General features: G+C 66.7%; 1 protein-coding gene across 6 annotated transcripts in view; it reads right to left on the minus strand.

Moving 5' to 3' along the window:
* The window catches only part of DGKA (diacylglycerol kinase alpha), a 31,825-nt gene that overhangs the window by 5,339 nt on the left and 12,997 nt on the right, over positions 1-13,489 (minus strand). For 5 of the 6 annotated variants that reach the window (XM_050924694.1, XM_050924692.1, XM_050924696.1 and 2 more), the window contains 14 exons: positions 7,789-7,884; positions 7,016-7,092; positions 6,749-6,899; positions 6,259-6,339; positions 5,907-5,956; positions 4,263-4,337; positions 3,909-4,028; positions 3,449-3,566; positions 2,500-2,588; positions 2,095-2,214; positions 1,884-1,982; positions 1,479-1,568; positions 557-630; positions 27-101 (listed from right to left, as the gene is read on the minus strand). In XM_050924694.1, the coding sequence (XP_050780651.1) occupies positions 27-101; positions 557-630; positions 1,479-1,568; positions 1,884-1,982; positions 2,095-2,214; positions 2,500-2,588; positions 3,449-3,566; positions 3,909-4,028; positions 4,263-4,337; positions 5,907-5,956; positions 6,259-6,339; positions 6,749-6,899; positions 7,016-7,092; positions 7,789-7,858 (1,289 nt within the window). In that variant the 5' untranslated portion in view covers positions 7,859-7,884. Of the gene's footprint in view, positions 1-26; positions 102-556; positions 631-1,478; positions 1,569-1,883; positions 1,983-2,094; positions 2,215-2,499; positions 2,589-3,448; positions 3,567-3,908; positions 4,029-4,262; positions 4,338-5,906; positions 5,957-6,258; positions 6,340-6,748; positions 6,900-7,015; positions 7,093-7,788; positions 7,885-13,431; positions 13,455-13,489 lie in introns of those variants that run through there. The other variant, XM_050924697.1, reaches the window with a different exon arrangement.

The raw sequence follows: 13,489 nt of genomic DNA on the forward strand, positions 1-13,489 counted from the left end.
CGCGGGGCCCCTGAATTCTCACTCACCCAGGGGCCGGGCCCCCCTTCATCAGGTTGTAAACCTGCCGCGGGTTGAGGAGATACTGGAGCTTCCGGAGCACCCTGGTCGTGGAGACGAGGGGAGGGGTTTCAGGAGCGGCGCCAACAAGCCTAGAACCCACTGGGCATCGCCACGAACCCCCCACCCCCGGACAGTCTAGATCACAGATGGGTGCAGGGCAGCCGGGTGGGGGTGAGAACAGCTGTCCAGGGGCATGTCCCTTAGACCAGGGTGTAGCAATGACACCATGGTAATGAGACTGTTGCCTGGCAACCTCGGAACAACCCTCCCAAACCCCTCCGCCTGTCACATGAGATGGGGAAACTGAGGCCCAGACAGGCAGAGAGCCTTGCCCACGGTCACACAGACAGCTGGGAAGAGAACCCTGGAGTCCTGCCACCTCCCTCCCCCCACCCCATGTCTAACCATGAGACCCCACACTTCTCGCACTGCCAGACATAGAACGCAGGAGTCCTGTCTCCCAAGAGCCCCCTCTGCTAGAGCCCACCTCTCTTACCTCTCCCCCTGTTTCCCGCCGCTCTTGGGGTTGACGAAGACCAGGAGGGGGTGGGTGTCGGGTACTGGGATGATCTGCAGGGCGAGGGAAAGGGGAAACGAAAGGTTGAGTCACGAGTGAGTCAGGAGCGCTGGCCGGAGCAAACCACAGCCGGGTTCCAACAGGACAACCGCACGCCAGCAGCGGCCGCGGCACGGCTGGGGCGGGGATCCGCGGCTCGCGCCAAGGGGCTGGGGGGTCAGCAAGGCAACGCCTGTGCACGCTAGTGCCACAGCGGGCACGGGAAGAAGTGCACATGTCAGGGTCTGCGCCTGCCGAGGCAACACCAAGTGCGCCGGGTTTCACCGGCTCCGTCCAGCTGCACCGGCTCAGGGGAGGCAGCTGCTGTGGCCAAGTTGCATGGTCACCTTCTGCCACCGGAGGGAGCCACTGTGCCCTGTATGAGCCAATAGCGAGTGTCCTCGGTGTGTACGGACCAGGAGGGCCAGGAAGCCCAGGGCTGGGCTAGCAGGGGGCTGCGGGTCAGGAGTGAGGGGCACTGGCAGGGCTGGGCTGGCAGGGGCTGTGGGTCGGGAGTGAGGGGCACGGGCAGGGCTGGGGAAGGGGGGAGCCCAGGACTGGCAGAGCAGGGGGCTGTGGGTCGGGAGTCAGGGGCACGGGCAGGGCTGGGGAAGAGGGGAGCCCAGGACTGGCAGAGCAGGGGGTTGTGGGTCGGGAGTCAGGGGCACCGGATAGGAATAGCTGACCTGGGGGGTGGGGTGTTACCTCATACTGGGCAGGGATAAACTCCCTCATTTTTTGAAATCTCAGCCCGCCCCCGCCCAGGCCTTGCCATGGGGCCTCGCCAGTGTCAATTCCAGGTGGCCGCGCCCCGCAGGTGCCAGCCGAAGAGCAGCGCCGTTGGGACGTCGCCCCCACTCACCCGCAGTGCCTGGCCCTCGGGCGTGGTGCAGGGCTGTGGCGTCTCCTCCACCGGGGTCCCGCCGTCGTTCTTCTGGCTGTTTTGCCTCTCCTGGAACCCACAGCCAGGGCGTCACCTGGGGGCAGGGGCCCGGAGCTGGTGCCAGAGCCCAGACGGGCCCAGAGCCCTGGGAGAGGAACCAGCAGCCCCCGGGGGCTCCGTGGGGGCAAGGGATGGAGCTGCTGCTTTGAGTTCAAAGCCCAGTGGGGCACAGAGCCCCTCGCCGGTGGCCTCTGGTCTCTCCCCAGCATGGAGGCGAGGGGACTCCCCAGCCTGGCAGGCCTCCGAAAGGCACCCAGCTTGGTCCAGAAAGCCCCTAGCCAGTGGCTCCGGGCAGGTCCATCTGCCCGGCGGGGACTCACTCACCAGCACCACGGGGTAGATGGCTGAAGGGGGCAGGATGTGGTCCCGCAGGGCCCCGCAGTCGCAGGTCGGGGGCACGCTGGGCTGGCACTCCTCATGGATCTGGGGGAGATGGGGGTTAGTGCGGCGCATGCTCTGGCCCCACCTCCCCTGAAGCTGCCCCCAGCCCCTGGCAGAGCGACAGGGGCACCGGGGGGGGAGGTGTCGCACCCACCTTGAGGTGGCACCAGACGCAGTGAAGCCCCGTCAGGCTCTGGAAACTCTTGATCTTCTTCTGACACTTGTCGCACTTGCTGGCCTCGCAGCCGCCCTTCACCCACACGTGGCTCTGAGCCTGGGGAGGGACGGGGGGGCAGTGAGCGCTACAGGGGCTAGGAGCCAGGACACCTGGGCTCTCTCCTGGCTCTGGGAGGGGAATCTAGTGGTTTACAGGGGGGTGGGGGAGGGCTGTGAGTCAGGACTCCTGGGTTCTAGTCCCAGAGTGTCAGCCCATCAGTGGCAAGTCCCTTCTGCGCGCTGTGCCTCAGTTTCCCCGCCTGAACATGTGTTAGTGGCAGGCCCTTGGGGGCAGATGATGGTTCTGGGGACCAGACACGGGGGTCCCCTGCCCCCCACTCACGCTGGTGTCCTTGCGGGACTTGGCATAGGTGCTGATGCAGCTGAGGGGCGCCTGGCGGGCGCAGCGCTCGTGGGCCGTGAACTTGCAGACTGGAGGCAGAAAAGGCAGGTTAGTGACCGGGGAGGAGGGGCATGAGTGGGGCAGGGTGGGGCTTAGCTCCTCCCCTAGCCGCACCCCCATTCTTCCCCCAGGTCCCCTTAAAGGTCCTGCTCAGTGATTGGCTGGGCTTTGAGCAGGCCAGCCAATCACATTGACTGAAAGGATGTGGGAGGTGGTTAGGCCCCTGCCCCGCAGACCCAACGCTGATTTGCTTGTGTTTCATTGGCTGAGTGAGAGGTGGGCGGGGTCGCCCCAGGCTGAGCCTCCCCCAGCCCCCCACTACTCACCCCCCCCACCTTTCCCAGGCTTGTGACCATTTCTCCTGGGGGCAGAGGTGGGGGGTCCCCCTTCCCGGCCATGCCCAGGTTGGGGGGAGGGGGACCCCCCACCACACCCCTATCGGGGAGAGGGAGTGGGGGGCAGAGGGGGGTTGTGCCCGTGTCAGCAGGAGGGGGGCAGAGGGGGGACTGTGCCCACATCGGAGGGGGAGGAGGGCAGAGGGAATCCCCCACCATGTCCATGTTGTGGGTGGGGGGCAGAGGGGACCCCCCCACCACGCCCCTGTCGGGGAGAGGGAGTGGGGGGCAGAGGGGGGTTGTGCCCGTGTCAGCAGAAGGGAGGCAGAGGGAGGGCCATGCTCACATCAGGGGGGGAGGAGGGCAGAGGGAATCCCCTACCACGGCCCTGTCGGGACAGTAGGGGGCAGAGGGGGGCCGTGCCCGCGCAGGGGGCAGAGGGGGCCAGAGGGGGGCCATGCCCACGAGGGGGCCAGAGGGGGGCCGTGCCCGCGCGGGGGGCAGAGGGGGCAGAGGGGGGCCGTGCCCGCACGGGGGGGCAGAGGGGCACTCACAGGTGCAGCACAGGCCCTGCTTGCGCAGCCCGAGCAGGAGGGTCTCACAGACGTTGCAATAAACCGGCCGGTTAAAGTGCTTCAGCCGCCACATGTGCTGCCCATCGTCCTTCATGTTCTGGGGGGAGAAGAGGGTCGGCGGGGCGGGGGCACACGGGACTCGCTCACGTCTCCCCGAGGGGCGGGGGGCTCCCCTATGGGCCGTTACCCACCTGTGGTTACCACCTGGGGGGGGGACCCAGGTCCACAGGAAGGTCTGGACGGAGTTAAGGAGCTTCCCCCCATCCCCCCTGGCTGCTCCCCATCTTGCTCAGTGGGGATCCCCATTGCTGGACAGGGTCAAACTCCCACACAGCTCAGAGCATTTCTGTCCCTCCCCGGGATCTCCCCCTTCCACTCCCTGGGTTCCCCCGCCCCCCCCCCCCAGGGATCGCCCCTCTCTCCCCGCCCCCGCACTCACCACTTCCAGGCCCAGCAGCACCAGCAGGGGGATGGTGGTGACCCCCCCTCGCAGCCACTCGGCCAGCGACACCGTCCCGCTATCATCGTAGTCGATCTCCTTCATCATCTCCTGCAGGATCTGGGGGGGGGGGCATGGACATGGCTCAGGGGCTCCAGCAGCCCCCCCTCCAAGAACCCCATCTTCCCCCACAGCAGCCCCCACGGCTGGCGCAAGGGCCTGCCCCCAGCCTGCCCCCCCCCACGGGCTTGGGGCAACCCCCCCACCACACACTGCCCCCTGCAGTGCCCAGGGGCTGGTGCCTCTCCAGGCAGGAGAGGGCAGGGCCAGGGCAGCCCCCCCCACGGTACTCACAGGTTTGAGCTCCGTGACGTCCCAGTCCAGGTACTCGGCCACTCGCATCATCTGGGTGATGATCCGATCCACCTCCTGGGGGGCCACAGAGGGGGGAGAAGAGAGCGGGTCAGTACCGGGCCATGGGGGAGGGGGCAGAGTGGGTCAGTACCAGGGCATGGTGGGGGGCAGAGCGGGTCAGTACCGTCCCATCGGGGGAGCAGGGGGGGCACAGTGGGTCAGTACCGGGCCATGGCGGGGGCAGAGCGGGTCAGTACTGGGCCATGGGAGAGGGGGCAGAGCGGGTCAGTACTGGGCCATGGGAGAGGGGGCAGAGCGGGTCAGTACCGGGGCATGGCGGGGGCAGAGCGGGTCAGTACCGGGCCATGGGAGAGGAGGCAGAGCGGGTCAGTACCGGGCCATGGCGGGGGCAGAGCGGGTCAGTACCGTCCCGGGGGGGGAACAGGGGGGGCAAAGCGGGTCAGTACTGGGCCATGGGAGAGGGGGCAGAGCGGGTCAGTACAGGGCCATGGGAGAGGGGGAAGAGCGGGTCAGTACCGGGCCATGGCGGGGGCAGAGCGGGTCAGTACCATCCCGGGGGGGAAACAGGGGGGGCAAAGCGGGTCAGTACCGGGCCATGGTGGGGGCAGAGCGGGTCAGTACCGGGCCATGGGAGAGGGGGCAGAGCGGGTCAGTACCGTCCCGGGGGGGGAACAGGGGGGGCAAAGCGGGTCAGTACCGGGCCATGGAGGTGGGGAGTGGCACAGCGGGTCAGTACCGAGCCATGGCGTGGGCAGAGCGGGTCAGTACCGTCCCATGGGGGGGGCCGGGGGGGGCAAAGCGGGTCAGTACCGGGCCATGGGAGAGGGGGCAGAGCAGGAGGGGCAGAGCAGGAGGGTCCCATCGGGGGAGCAGGAGGGGCAGAGCGGGTCAGTACCGGGCCATGGCGGGGGCAGAGCGGGTCAGTACCATCCCGGGGGGGGAACGGGGGAGCAAAGCGGGTCAGTACCGGGCCATGAAGGTGGGGAGTGGCACAGCGGGTCAGTACCGAGCTATGGCAGGGGCAGAGCGGGTCAGTACCGTCCCATGGGGGGGACCAGGGGGGGCAAAGCGGGTCAGTACCATCCCATCGGGGGAGCAGGAGGGGCAGAGTGGGTTAGTACCGGGCCATGGCGGGGGCAGAGCGGGTCAGTACCATCCCGGGGGGGGAACGGGGGGGCAAAGCGGGTCAGTACCGGGCCATGGAGGTGGGGAGTGGCACAGCGGGTCAGTACTGAGCCATGGCAGGGGCAGAGCGGGTCAGTACCGGGCCATGGAGGGGGCAAAGCGGGTCAGAACCGGCCCATGGGGGGGGCAGGGCTGGCAGAGCAGGTCAGAACAGGCCCATGGGGGGGACAGGCGGCCCCCCAGGGAGGGGGCAGCGGGGATGGATCTGTTGCTCAGCCCTGAGGCCAGAAGCACCTGGGGGGTCCCTGGAGAGATGTGGGGGGGAGGGCAGCGGCCTCCCTTGCCTGCAGGGCTGGACCCAGCCAGGGGTGGAGGGGCTGCCAGGCCGGGGGGGGGGGGCCTGCAGGGGCCAGGCACTCAGAGCAGGCAGTGGGGGGTACTGGGGTGAATGGGGCAGTGAGGGTGGGGCTGCAGCCCCCCTAGCCCCACGCCACTCACCGAGCTGTCCAGCAGGCCGTTCCCATCCTTGTCGTAGAGCTTAAAGGTGACTGGTGGGGGGGGGGAGAGCGGAGTCAGTGGGGGGGACCCAGCCAGGCTCAGACCCTCATGGCCACCCCCTATTCCAGCCCACATCCTAGCACAGCCTGGCAGCCCCCACCCGTCTGGGGAAAGAGGTCTGACCCCTCCCCCAAAGGTCTCAAGAGCCTCTCCCCCGTCCCTCCAGGGCCACCCCCTCTCCCCTTAGGAACCCACCGCAGGTCTGAGCCCGAGAGCTGCCCCGAGCTTGTCGCCTCTCCATGGGGCTGGGGCGGGTGGGACATGCCCCCCCCCGGTGCCCCCCCAGACTCACACTCCAGCTTGTCCTCGGGGCGTCCCCCCTCCAGCAGTGAGAAGTAGCAGGAGACGTCGTTGACGCAGACCAGGCCGCTGGCTGCAAAGGGACAGAGCCGGCGCTGAATCCCGCAGCCCGCCTGCCCCCACACGGGACGCAGGAGATCGGGCCCCGAGGCCCATTCACTCCTCGGCTTCAGCTGCCATTGGGGGGGAGGAGTGGTGAGCAGCGACGGGAAACGGGGGACCCTCTGCCCCCCCCCAGTATCAGCTGCAGCCCCCTAGCCCCAGGCAGCCTGTGCCCCATGTCACCCCCCTCCCCAAGGCACAGGCCCTATCCTCAGTTCAGCTCTGGCCACTGCAGCAATCTGGCCAGCAACCGCCTCCCACTGCTTGGGATCAGGCTGCTCCTCCGTGTGTCATATCCCCCGTACAGTCAGCATCTGATGGGGATTCTCCTCCAGCTCAGCCAGGCTGACGGAGCAGGTGGGGCCGATGCACACCCTTACCTGGTTGCTCCCCGAGGCCCGGCTGCTGCCCAGGGCCCTCCCCGGGCGAGGTCTGGAAGGACAGGAAGAGGTGCTGGCAGAGCGCGTCTGAGATCTCCTCGGCCTCCAGGTAGCTCCTCATGAACAGCTGGAAGCCCTCAAAGTCGATCGACTGGGGGGAGGCAGCAGGGAGGGCAGTTAAGGGGTGGCCCGGCTCATAGCAGAGGGGCCCTGGGGTCAGATTGGGGCCCCCCGGGGACACGGGGGGGGGCAGCGGGGCAGACTCACGTCTCCCTGCAGGTGCTGCACCAAGGTGCCATCTCCATAGAACTCCTGCAGCACGTCCTGGACCTTCCTGCTGCTGTCTGGGGGGAAGAGACGGGGGGTCAGGATCCCAGGTTCCCCCCCGAGCCAGGAGGGGGGAGCAGCCCTGGCCTGGAGCAGACACTGCCCAGACCCAGGGCCAAGCCCTCCCCATCCCACAGCCCTGCTGGGGGGGTGGGGAGGAAGCTGCAGTTCTGCCATCATGACCCCTGCCCTGCTCTGGGGGCAAATCCAGCCACTCTACTGCCCCCCCACAAGCTTCCAGGCAGGTCAGGCCCCCTCGGCAGGAAATCAGCCCCACCTGTGGCCCTGGCATGGTGGTACCAGGGCAAATTCCCAACAGAGGCAACCCCTCCCCCACTGCAGAACCTGATGGGGGGGTCCCAGAGGGGCTGACCCCCCAGTGCGAAGCGGGATGTGGGTGGGGCTAACGCTGACATGGCTGGGCTCAGCTGCCACCCCCCATGCCGTCCTCCCTCCACCCGGGGCCCGATCCTGATCCCGCCAGAGCAGGAGCAACTCTCCGCCCCAGCCCCCACCCTAGGCGGAGCCCAGACTAGCGGGTCTGCGGGGGTGGCGCTCGCTGGTTGGGGGGGCCCTTCCCCTTGGCGCCCCGATGCCCTGGGGGCGACGAGCCATTCCCACAGGGATCCCCCGGGGCAGCGGGACCACGGCGTGGGCAGGGCCATCCCCGGGGGGGTCGGAGCCAGGGGGGCCAGGGGGGGGTGGTTACTCACAGTCAATGTACTTCTGCAGGTGGGCGAACTCCTCGGGGCTCAGGGTGGCCCACTCCTTGTTCTCCGACATGATGCTCTGGGGCCTCTGGGCTGCAGCTGCGGGCGGGGGGGGAGATGAGGTGGGGGGGCAGTTAGACACCCATGGGGGGGAGACAAAAGGAGCCAATGGGAGTGAGGCCGCAGAGCACGAGGGACCCTGGGGAGGTGCCGGGGGGGGGCAATGGGCAGTGCCCCTCCCGGATTAGCTGAGTCGGCACATTTCCCGTCTCCAGCCCCCAGGCACCGCCTGCCAAGTTCCTGGCACCCCCCGACCTCCTGGCCCAACCCGGGGGGGCCTGCATGGGGGCTGCTGGGAGTGGGGCCTGATCCGCCTCTTCTGGACCCACCGCCGAGACCCCCGGCCCCACGGGCTCTTAAAGGGCTATTACCCAATTACCGACTGGGGTGGGCTGGCCGCCTGCCAGCAGACGGGGGCACCGCTTGCCCCAGAGCAGCCCCATGGCCAGCGCAGACACCCCTGCCAGCTCCAGCGCCGTGGGGATCCGGAGCGGGACACTTGGGGTGCGCCTGGGCCGGCCGGTGCCCCAGCAGCCTGGCACGGAGCTGCCAGCACCAGCACTTTATAGTGGCCACGCCGCCGGCTCTGCTCAATATTTAATGGTGCCAAGTCACGGCTGGGGGGGAGCTTCGTGGTTCTCCAATCGCGGCTGTGAATTGGGGATGGGGGGGAAATCATCTGATTCAGAGACACGAACTGGGGGGGGAGAGAGGTGGGACTTGGCAAAAGGCCAAGCTCCTTGAGCTGCAGGCCAGGGCCTGGGGCGCAAACTGCGTAAGGACCAGCTGGGGTCCAAAAGCAACAGCAATGCCTGGGGGGGGGGGGGGGCTGAGCAGCATGTGGGAGGGGCCGCCACTCCAGCCTTCCCCCCCCAGATCTCGATTGGCACTGCGCTGCATCCAGCCCTGTTCCCAGCTCTGAGCCGTCGGGTCTAATGGTTATTGTAGGGGACTTAGGAGCCCGGATGCCTGGGTCCCATTCCTAGCTGTGCCGCTGACACTCTGCTGACTGCCCCTCTGTGCCTCAGTTTCCCCCTCAGGGGATAATAGAACACTGAATGCTTGGAGATCCTCCCGCTCAGTGGGAGCAAGGGGCTGTTAGCTCTAGGGGGCCGCCTGCTCTGGGGCGGCCCCCCCGTTTCCTTCCCCAGCAGCAGCGTTTTCTCATGATTCGATCCCACTAGAGGCCCCCCCCACTCCATTACAGAGATGATTTATTCATGTTGATACCGATCTCGGCGCACACCTGGGAGCTGCTGGCCACGCTAAGTGCTCCGAGGTCTCTGCGGGGCAGGGAGAGGACGGGACGTGCCGCCCCCATTAACGCTAATGGGGCTAATCCAAACACGGCACCCAGGGCCACCAGGGCCCTCGCAGCTCAGACAGCAAGTCTGAGACCCCAGAGCGGCTCGGATGGTGCCCTCACTCCCGACCCACAGCCCCTGCTAGCCCAGCCCTGGGTCCCCCCAGCTCTGCCAGTGCCCCTCACTCCCAACCTGCAGCCTCTCCTAGCCCAGCCCTGGGTCCCACAAGCTCTGCCAGTGCCCCTCACTCCCGACCCGCAGCCCCCTGCTAGCCCAGCCCTGAGCCCTGGGCTCCCCTCCAGGACAAGCTGGAGCAGTAACTCAGCACTTAGCCAGGCTGGGCTGACGGCCACTAGCGTGGCTGGAGGGGGAGCCCAGGGCTGGGTTAGCAGGGGGCTGCAGGTTGAGAGTGAGGGGCACCAGCAGAGCTGCTGGGGAAGGGTGCAAAACTGGGGGTGCTGGCTAGGGAGACGGGACTCAGGGCTGAGCTAAGAGGAGCTGAGGGGATAACATGCAGGACAATGAAAATGAAGGAGGGGCAGGAGGCAGGACTCCTGGGTTCTACCCCCAGCCCTGGGAGGGGAGCAGGGGCCAGTGGGGGGGGGGGCTGGGAGCAGGACTCCTGGGTTCTATCCCCAGCCCTGGAAGGGGAGTGGGGGCCAGTGGTTAGAGCAGGGAGGACTGGGAGCAGGACTCCTGGGTTCTATCCCCAGCCCTGGAAGGGGAGTGGGGGCCAGTGGTTAGCTCTGCCAACCTTCCTGTACCCCAACTGGCCCCACCCCCAGTTCCGCTAGCTCCAAGGCCCTGCAGTTGGGGGGCTCTGACTTTGCCTCATTCCCAGCCCCCCCTTTTCATCCCAAACATGTGACTAACCAACCCCCAATTCACCCCCCGCCTGGGGCAGCTGCTCTGTGGCCAGCAGGGCCCGGAGTCCCTCTCTTCCCACCCTATGGGGCTGGCTGGGGGAGGGGACGACAGAGCCAATCCAAGCCCTTTAACAAATGACTTCTGCTTTCGGTGGCTCCATTTTTAGAGCAGTGGGGGGGGGCCACGCCCACAGGGATCCCCCATGGAGAGATGACTCCCTCCCTGGGTAAACATGGGGCTGTCCTGGGACAAGGAACAAACCACTGGGACGGGGGGGGCGGGGTGCCGGTGCCACCTCCCCCAACATACCCCCCCAGACACGCCACCATCACCCTACACAAACCTCATCACCCTGTGCTCCCCCCAGCCATGCACATGCCCCGCACGCAGCCCCCACCCCTAGGTGCATGCCCAGCTGCCGGGGGGCAGGCAGCCGCTCAGCACCCCTGCCACTTTCACGCAGGGAGTTGGGCTTTGAAGGCGGCTTTGCTCAGTGCCTGCCCCCAGGACCCCCCTGGGCGAGGGGGGCAGGAAGGAAAGGGGGAGGCGAGAACCATGTCGAGTGCTGGCGTGAAGTGCGGCCCAGGCAAACGGCTCCTGGCACCTGTGCCGAGGCTGCAGAGATCCCAGGGGCCTGCCTAGCTACCCGCCCGCCCCCGGCTGAATGGGACTCCCTTGGGGGAGGTGGGACACTCAGGCAGCCTGGCTGCACACAAGGGGTGGGGGCTACGGGGTATGAGGGGGCTTCCCAATGCCTCTCAGGGAGGCTGCTGTCAATGCAGCCCCCAGGATATGAGTTTAGTGGGTCCTCAGCTTCACCTTCCCTCTGACTGGCAGCAGCTGACCCACTCCCCAGCCTGATCAGGACTCAGAGATGGAGCCCACCCCAGGGATGGTGCAGCTGGGGTCAGGGATGGAAATTCCTGCCTGACCCCAGCTGGGGACCAGGCTGTGCCTTGGAGCATGAGGATTGCCAGCCCCCTGGGAGAATTCCAGCCTCGCTCCTCCAGCCAGCCTGGCCTTTCCTCAACTCATTTCCCCCTTTGCCCTCAGAATATCCTGCTGCAGTGAATTCCACAGGGTAAACACATGGGGAGGGGGGAACCGTGAGCTCTGAGCCCAGCATCAGTCAGAACCAGAGCAGGGAAGGCAGATGCAGCCACAGCCAGGGTGAGAGGCCGGGCGCTGCATCTGCCTGAACAAACTTAGTGGCAAAGTGAATGAACCCTGTTGTTAATAGCGCCATGAACCTTCGCTAGCAGCTGTCAGATGCACTTATAGCCCCTGATAGGATCCTGCTCCCCCACCCTTTATAGAAGGGAAACTGAGGCAGAGTGGTGATGCGCCACAAAGTGAGCCAGCAGCACTACTGAGAAAAGAACCCAGGAGTCCTGACTCCCAGATCCCCTACTCTAACCACTAGACCCCGCTCCCCATCCAGAACTAGGAACAGAACCCAGGAGTCCTGGCACCCAGCCTCCCTGAGCTGTTGGGAGGAGGGCAGGCACGCCAGGCCTGGGGGAAGGGGCACCGACTCCACCCTGGAGACATCCCAGTGAGCCTGAGGTTACCGAGTCCTGCTAACTCCATCAGCAACGCTAAATTTAGCTCAGCTCTGCCTGCCCCTGGCTGCACCCGCCGAGCGCAGCAAATGGAAACCAGATGCTGGGAGAAGCCGTTTGGGGTTGGAGGCCAAAGCTTAACACCTTGATCCCCAGGGGACGGCCGAGCAGGGGGCCCGACCCTGCTGCCCCCAGCCCAGCCCACGACACGGAGCAGCCTCGGCTCTGACCAGCCCAAGTCCCAGCTCGGCTCTGCCTGGCCCTGGCAGCACTGGCTCCGCTCCTGGGATGCTGACTGGCTTGGGCCAGGGAGGAGAGAAAGGACCCCAGGGACTCACACTGAAGCCCCCCCAACCAATGGTCCTGCCAGTCCCCCTCAGCCCCCAGCCCTGGCTCCAGTGACACCTCACGGGCGTCCAGTCGCAGCTGGGGACCAGGTGATCCAGGGCAAAGCCCCTCCCCAGACCCTTTGTCATGAGTGGGGCAGCGCCGGGAGGGGGGCGAGGGGGTTCAGACACCAGCTCTCTTCCCTGGGACACTGCGAGGCCTCTCCTTGCCAGCCCCATTGTTCCTGGGGGAGGGGGCACAGCAGGGCTGCACCCCAGCCTGGGGTGTTATCTCAGCGTGACGGAGGAGATTTTTGGCAAGGCGGCTGGCATGCTAATGGCCCCACCCTGCCCCCCTTGGCATGGGGCTACAGCTTCCCAGCCTGCGGGGGGACAGTTCCCCTGCTACTGCGCCTCGGCCTCCCCCTTGCCACGTGCATCACGCCTCCCACCCCCAGCGCCCATCACCCAGCAAGTGCCAAGGTACCTGGGAGCTGCACAAGGCAAGCGTGTGCTGTTGCGGCGGGGGGGGGGGGGAGGGGGGGACACCATTCTTAGCAGCCCCTGACCCACAGCCCCCTGCTATCCCAGCCCTGGGCTCCCTCCCCCCCAATCCTGGTCCCAAAGTGCTCTGTAAACATGAGTCATTAGTTTAGCCTCACAGCCTCCCTGGAAGGGCTCCTGCTTTCCAGATGGGGAAACTGAGGCAGAGAGGGGCAGGGACTTGCCTACAAGCAACCAGAAAAGAATCCAGGAGTCTTGACTCCCATCATTCTCCCTCTGGGGCTGCCCATCTTCACAGCATCACATCCGCAGCCCCCCATGCCGCCCCCCTCGGCCCAGCTGAGCCCGCGCTCCCCACCAGCCAGTGCTGGCCGGAGGCAGGGGGTGCGAATGCCAGGGTGCTGGCCCAGGCTGGCAGGCTCCCCGCCCACCCCCTCTGGGATTCCTGGCTAATCTGCTAATGGGATCCAGCTGTCCTTAAATGCTTCCCTGACTTAGCTGGGGGGTGAAGCCCTGCATGGGGCTGGGGTGAGGGGATGCTCCAGGGCTCGGCAGGGGGCCAACTGGCCATGCAGGAGGGGTGGGAATGTCAAGGGAATGGCTCAGTGCCCTGCTCTGGGACTGCCTGCCCCCCATCCAGCTGTCTACCCCGCTCTGGGCTTCCCGGGCAGGCAGGGGCAGCCTGGCCCCACTGCCAGGAGCCTGGGAATTGTCTGGCCCCCACTCATGCCCCAGCTGAGCTGCCAGCCCACACCTGACTGATGGGAGGGGTAGGGGGGGTCATCCCCCACAGGCTGGTTTTAAAGGGACAGCACAAGGAGAAGCTTCGGGGAAGGTGGTTGAGCTTGGGGGGTGGGGGCTGGGAGCTAGGACTTGGGGGTTCTGTGCCCTGCTCTGGGAGGGGAGTGGGGTCTGGTGGATAGAGCAGGGGGCTGGGAGCCAGGACTCCTGGGTTCCAGCCCCAGCTCTGGGAGGGGAGTGGGAGCCAGGACTCCAGGGCAGGGACTCTCCATTTTAACTCACTCACACTGGACACAAGGCAGCTGTCCCAACACCGTGAGCCAAGCGAAAGTGGGTCTGA

The sequence above is a fragment of the Gopherus flavomarginatus genome, chromosome 16 (assembly GCF_025201925.1).
Source record: "Gopherus flavomarginatus isolate rGopFla2 chromosome 16, rGopFla2.mat.asm, whole genome shotgun sequence".
Lineage (NCBI taxonomy): Eukaryota > Metazoa > Chordata > Testudines > Testudinidae > Gopherus > Gopherus flavomarginatus.